At 41.8% G+C, this 6,520-nt stretch overlaps 1 protein-coding gene across 1 annotated transcript; it reads left to right on the top strand.

Moving 5' to 3' along the window:
- Nucleotides 1–3,751: 3,751 nt before the first annotated feature.
- On the top strand, nt 3,752–6,059 carry thbd (thrombomodulin). Its single transcript, XM_080854264.1, has one exon. The coding sequence runs from the start codon at nt 3,914–3,916 to the stop codon at nt 5,570–5,572; it is 1,659 nt and encodes a 552-aa protein (XP_080710390.1). The 5' UTR covers nt 3,752–3,913; the 3' UTR covers nt 5,573–6,059.
- The last annotated feature ends 461 nt before the right edge of the window (nt 6,060–6,520 follow it).

Here is a 6,520-nt window from a genome sequence, read left to right as displayed (position 1 = left end):
CCAGCAGGGCAATGCTCCATGCCACACAGCCAGGCCAGTAAAGGTGTGGATGGAGTACCACCAGATCAGGACCCTGTCATGGCCAGCCCAAATTCGAGACCTGAATCCCATAAAAAACCTCTGAAATGTGATCAAGAGGAAGATGGATGGTCACAAGCCATGAAAAGAAGCCGAGCTGCTTGAATTCTTGCGCCAGGAGTAGCATAAAGTCACCCAACGGCAATGTGAAAGACTGGTGGAGAGCATGCCAAGACACATGAAAGTTGTGATTTTAAATCAAGGTTATTCCACCAAATATTGATTTCTGAACTCTTCCTAAGTGTAAGCATTAGTATTGTGTAGTTTAAAAATGAATATGAGCTTGTTTTCTTTGCATTATTTGAGATCTGAAGACACTGCATAATTTTTGCTATTTTGACCAATTGTCATTTTTCTGCAAATAAATGATCTAAATGACAATATTTTTATTTGAAATTTGGTAGGAATGTTGCCAGTAGGTTATAGAATAAAACTAAAATGTACATTTTACTTTAACACATACCAATAAATAGTAAAACCAGAGAAACTGATAATTTTGAAGTGGTCTCTTAATTTTTTCCGCGGCTGTATTTGTATACCAATACAGTAGTATGCTAACATACAGTTGTATAGCAATAGGCCTACAGACAGTAGTATGCTAACATAGTTGTATAGCAATACAGTATTATGCTAACACAGTTGTATACCAATACAGTTCTATACTAACATACAGGGGCGTAGGCATACGTGATATTGTTGTGTTCATTAGTGTTTTCATGATAACATATTGCAGCAACCCTTAATGTGTATTGTACATCATAAGTACATTGGCCTGCACCTCGCCAGGTTTCATCATCATTAGTTTCATCTGATTAACAACGATAAGGAGAGCAAATTGATGAGCTCTCTAATCCGGCCCGTCTAGTCATGCACGCCGCTGGGCTTACACCTCTTCATAAAACACACACACATTCGAATCCTTACTATGATAGCATGTTCTGACGATACCAATGAAGAACATACCCCTCCGTTACGGCCATTGGCTCTTTTCACCTTAATGGTAGATTTAGTTTTTAATATTGAAATATTAGTTGGATATAGAAGCGGCGCCAAGTATGTGCCCGGGGAAAGACAAAATTGTGTTTTTTTTCGGGCGCATTATTTGGCGCTCCCCCTCTAGATGGCGCTCTAGGCCGCCGCCTAAACCGCCTGTAGGAAAGGCCGCCACTGCTAACAGAGTTGTCTACTTTAATACACTTGTATACTAACACAGTTGTATACTTTAATACAGTTGTATACTTACATAGTTGTATTCCAATACAGTTGTATGCTAACATAGTTGTCTACTTTAATACACTTGTATACTAACACAGTTGTATACTTTGATACAGTTGTAAACTATTTGTAACCTAACACAGCAGTATACTCTAATGCTATTGGGAATTCAGATTGTTTCAAAGGTGCAAACATTTCCAGTTTCAAATTGCAGAAAGCAGGCAATACTTTCGGTAGACTTTCAATTGACTTTAGTTTATGTGGTTGCTTGGAGATATCATGATGTCATGGGTTCAAATCTGAGGGTACACAGTTATCATTGTGTGTTCTCATCTACGTTACTGCAAAATCTGTTTGGGAGGAACTGTTTTGAAAGTGAATATTCAGCTGCGGCCCTTCTCCCTTCTGCGAGCAAATGATTTATACACCCTGATATTTATCTGGGACTACCAACCGTGTGAACATAATTTTTCTGTTTCTAAAGGGACAACCGGAAGGTGTGGTAGGGGTAAGGAAAACATTGTGAAGAATGGTCCGGTGCTGTGTTTTTGTATGTCTAGTGCAGTTTTTGGCAAATGTGGGGGCTTTCAGGCTGGCCAAGACAAGATCCTAACTAAAACATTTAGTATTTGTTTGTTTTCTCAGTGTTTGGATTACTTTACTTGTGACAAAAACGAGAGGGTATGTACACATTTGAATAAAAAAGAAAATGTATTTGAATAAGTTCATGCAACTACTATGACATACGTGGGTCCAGTGATAATACAATGGGTAAACTATGAGTTATTTTTTGACAAAAAAAGTAACTCCTAAAATATTCTTTGAATACGTTGCAGGTGAGTAGTTGTGAGGCAACATTAGGAAAAGAATACAGTTCCTCTGATTATATGGACCAGCCCAGCGAGGTCATTTCCAGAGAGGAAAGGTCCGTCACCCTGATACGCCCACACCCCTCTCCTGGCTGTCCCTCAAAGGCCTCTGGGACAGCATGGTACACGGAGGCTACGCCAGTGAACTTCCTGCCTTGTCCTCCTCCACTTCCATCAAAACACCTATCTGATCTGCTTTGAGGTGTTTATCATATGATGCCTATCTGTATCAAAACACCTATCTGATCTGCTTTGAGGTGTTTATCATATGATGCCTATCTGTGTTTGTTTTATCAGTCAGAGTCACCGTCATGGGTGTTGTTGGTGGCACCAGGTGTGAGCACCAGATTGGGGGTTTTCTGAGTAACTGCAGAAACACAGAAGTGACGTTGGAAAAAAGAGACACCATTTCCTCACGTCTTTCTTCCATTCAAACCTGTGCGCCCCCCCCCCCCCCCCCCCCCCCCCCCGTTTGTTTTCCAGAGACCTTGACCTTTACAGTGTCGCCGTTAAATACCTTAAGGGGTGATTCACAGGAAAGGATACCTGCGATGAAACTCTTTCCATTTATACTTCTGCATGTGAAGTTCATGAATCTCTGTAAATAGGCATAACCCGGAAAAAGAAAGGCGTTATTCCTTCGTTAGCTAGTATAAGGGTGTGATGGGGAGGAAATGTAAGTCACCTTTACACAGAAACACAGGGAGCGATAGACGGCAGGATGTTCAAGTCTCCTTTCTTCCTACCGCACCCAATCCGATACAGAATGCTGAGACTTACTGTAGATCATGACTGATGAAAATACTGATGTCAAAAATGTATTAATCATTCATGAATAGGGTATATCCTGTATGCCTGGATGCAATCAGTTGCCAATATTTGTTCCCCCTGACTCACCAGTAATACTATATGAATCAATGTGATTTTAAGACACACGTTTATTGTACCAGCTAGGATGTATTAAACGAAAATATCATTTCCCCTGTTCCATTGGATCTCAGGAAAATAATACAATTCCAGTTCAAGTAACTCAGTCTTTTCCCAAATGCAAATTTAGAATTGAAATGAAAATGCATAGTAGTTGATTATGGATCTGTCGTGGCCAAACCATGCCTTAGATATTTTCAGAATGATTGAGCAAACTCCTTTAAAGTTATGAAACCTCTTTGAAATTGGAATAACAAGCTGACACATTTCACACCATGGTTCTCAATGACAGTGGTTTCTGTTTAATTAAAGTTTAATCATTTAAAAAACGTAATTATAAAACTTTCCTAACCGATAAGTGTGACAAATTTGGTCGGACTCTAAATCGGACATAAACATTTTATTACCGTCCATTCATTTAGCCTCAAAGCAAACGTCATGCCATTATTTAAACGTTTGCTGAAAAGTCTATAGGTCCATCTAGACTTAATATTGGACTGCGCATGGTAAGTCTGTAGCCAAATATAGAAAACACTTTAATTTAAACGTGAAAGGTGGGTGGGGTTGGGGTTACAGCGAAGGGTCACTCTTTACGTGTCAAGAGTATCCCTGACTGTTCCCTGACGATGACTCGTTGGGAGGAGAAAGTTATTGGAAGACGAGAGAGCAACTGCCTCTGTCCAAACTTCCTTCCTCTACACTCAGAACCATGGAATGGTTTATAAAGGGCTGCAGCGAGGTTCACCAGACAGTATTTATCCACTCTACTTTGATATTCAGGTCGTGGCACGCCATACAACTGTAAGTTTACATCCCCATCTAAAATGTGTAAGACGTTATTGAGCTTTTCGACGATGGCCGCGTGTCTGCAAATGATCCTGACTTTGGCGTTCCTCTTGGAAGTGGAATCGAACATCGGTTTCTGTGTGGATACGCAGTGCTTCAGTGTTCATGAGGGCAAGGCAGATTTTTCTGCCGCAAAAGAAGTTTGTGAACAGTCTCAAGGACATTTATTGACAGTACGATCGACTGCAGCAAACAGCGCAATCTCAACGTTACTAGGTGGCCTCGTGGGAGAGTTTTGGATCGGGCTAGACTTTGATGGTAGCTGCCCCGTATCCGCCGCTGGTTTGAAAGGATACAAATGGATAACGGGAGAAGAAGAAGCTGACTTTCGCAACTGGGGCAACGACGACAATCTTTGTCCTACCTCTCGGCGGTGCGTAACGGTATCCACAGACAATCTTAAGTGGATGGAGAGACCGTGTACTGATAACGCCGCTGGATTTATATGTGCGTTTGACATTGACATAAATTGTCAACAACTCAAGACGGAAAAGAACTCCCATATCCAAACGTATAAGACTCCATTTGATTTTGAGGGACCTGACTTGTCAATTTTACCGATGGGAAGTGTGGCGACGCTTGATGGCGGGGCGCAGTACATTTGCATGGGAGACTGGCATAAATCGCCTTGGAGCTGCGAGGTCCTCAACGGCGGCTGCGAGCACAAGTGTACCACCGTCAACAGCATACTTCTGTGCACCTGTCCTCCTGGCTACTTAGTTGACAGCAACGGTCGGACTTGCAGTCCATCTGCAAACGATCCTTGCGCGCAATCTGGTTGTGAGCACGTCTGCATTCCGCAAAATGGAAGTTTCAGCTGCCTTTGTAATCATGGATTTTCTCTGGATGCGGATGGCAAGAGCTGCAAAGATATAGATGACTGCGCAGATAAAAGGATTTGCGCAGGGGCTCACGTGAAGTGCGAGAATACTCACGGAGGTTTTAAATGCACTTGCGAGACGGGGTTTGAAATGGAGAAAGGCATTTGTGTTGATATCAACGAATGCTTTAGTGGACCCTTTTGTGAACACCACTGCATAAACACAGCTGGCAGTTTCGAGTGCTCTTGCCGTGAGGGATACAAGATATCCGAGGAAAACCATCTCAAATGCAAATTGCATTGCCCGCACAGTGAATGCCCAGCTGTATGTGACCCCAACGACAATCATGTCTGTATATGCCCAGAGGGTTTCATCCTGGACCTAAGATCAAATGGCAGGTTCTGTGTTGATTTTGACGAGTGCAACATGTTTGATGCTTGCGATCAGCACTGTGACAACAGCTTTGGCGGCTACACTTGTTGGTGTGGTGAAGGATACAATTTGGTCGATGGGTTTCGATGTGAGCAAATTGAGGGATCAGGCTTCACGACTTCATACGACCTCGTCAGCCCGACCAGCAAGTACACGACAGAGAGCCCGTCAGTGGTAACAGCCGGTGGTCTCCTGGGGATTATTGTCTGCACTGTGTGTGGCTTACTTGCCTTGTTTCTGCTGGCTCACCACTGCATGAAGCGTCGAGGCGAACATGCGCTTATCGGTGCGCGTAAAAGCAATGACTTGCATGACTTGGAACAAATGAGCACTGAACACTACAAACCCAACTTTTCAGAAACACAGCCGAAAGGAGAGAGATAGTTAATGAATGCCATTTTGATTTTTAAACGAACTGCTACGTTTTGCCTGTAGCCTGAGTGAGGATTTGTGGCACAAACGGAACAAGACCTACAGCGGACCCCCTGGGGCCTGGGGGAATTCTGTCACCTCCACCACAGGAGGAGAGGATGAAGGATATTTTTTCGTACTGTTTATATTCATGTGACTTAAAGGCTATCTGTACATTAGCGACATATTTTATTTGTTTTCTAATAGAAAAGAAAAGAAAAAGTAGCCTTTATACAAAATACTTTGAAGGGACACAGGGGAATAATTTGTAAAAAAAGAAACATGTTTGTTGGGTGAAAATGTTTATTTTATCAGGTATTGAAAGCCTTGTACAATTATATAATAATTACCTCTATTAAATCAAAACAAACTCTTGTATGTGTCCCAAAACTAATGAGGGTCTCAACTATCTAGCTGATTTGCTTTTCTTTGTATAAAGACACAATATGTTTGCAACCAATCCCCGACCAGTTTGTATCATTGTCATTAAATGTATTTTTAGTCCGATAAAATCACTTACCGTAGATAAATCAAGTCTGTTTTATAATCTTAAAGCATTGGATCTGTGCTTAAAATAACACCTTTTTATTCAAACCTTATGTATGCCACCCTGAGTCAAATTGTTTCAAATCAGCTGCTGTACATCTGATATTCAGAGGCAGCATTCCCAGCCCCCTCAATGTCTTGGACATGTCCACAAGCTTTATAGCCATAGGGTGGGTTTCCAGTTGTCTCTATTTGGTAAGTCTTTTGTTGTGAGTTGCATAGTATTTCTTGTTGATCTTCTTTGTAATAATGATCACCTGGGTAACTCCCATCATAGACTAGTCATCTCACGCAAACTGGAACCTACATGAATAACAATACAAGATGCCAAGAAACATGGATTCAGCCTCTTAAGGTATTTGTAGGAAGGTATCT

Source organism: Sprattus sprattus (assembly GCF_963457725.1).
Source record: "Sprattus sprattus genome assembly, chromosome: 16".
NCBI classification, from domain to species: domain Eukaryota; kingdom Metazoa; phylum Chordata; class Actinopteri; order Clupeiformes; family Clupeidae; genus Sprattus; species Sprattus sprattus.
Note: the sequence above shows the minus strand (reverse complement) of the source record. Positions and strands in the feature narration are given on the sequence as shown.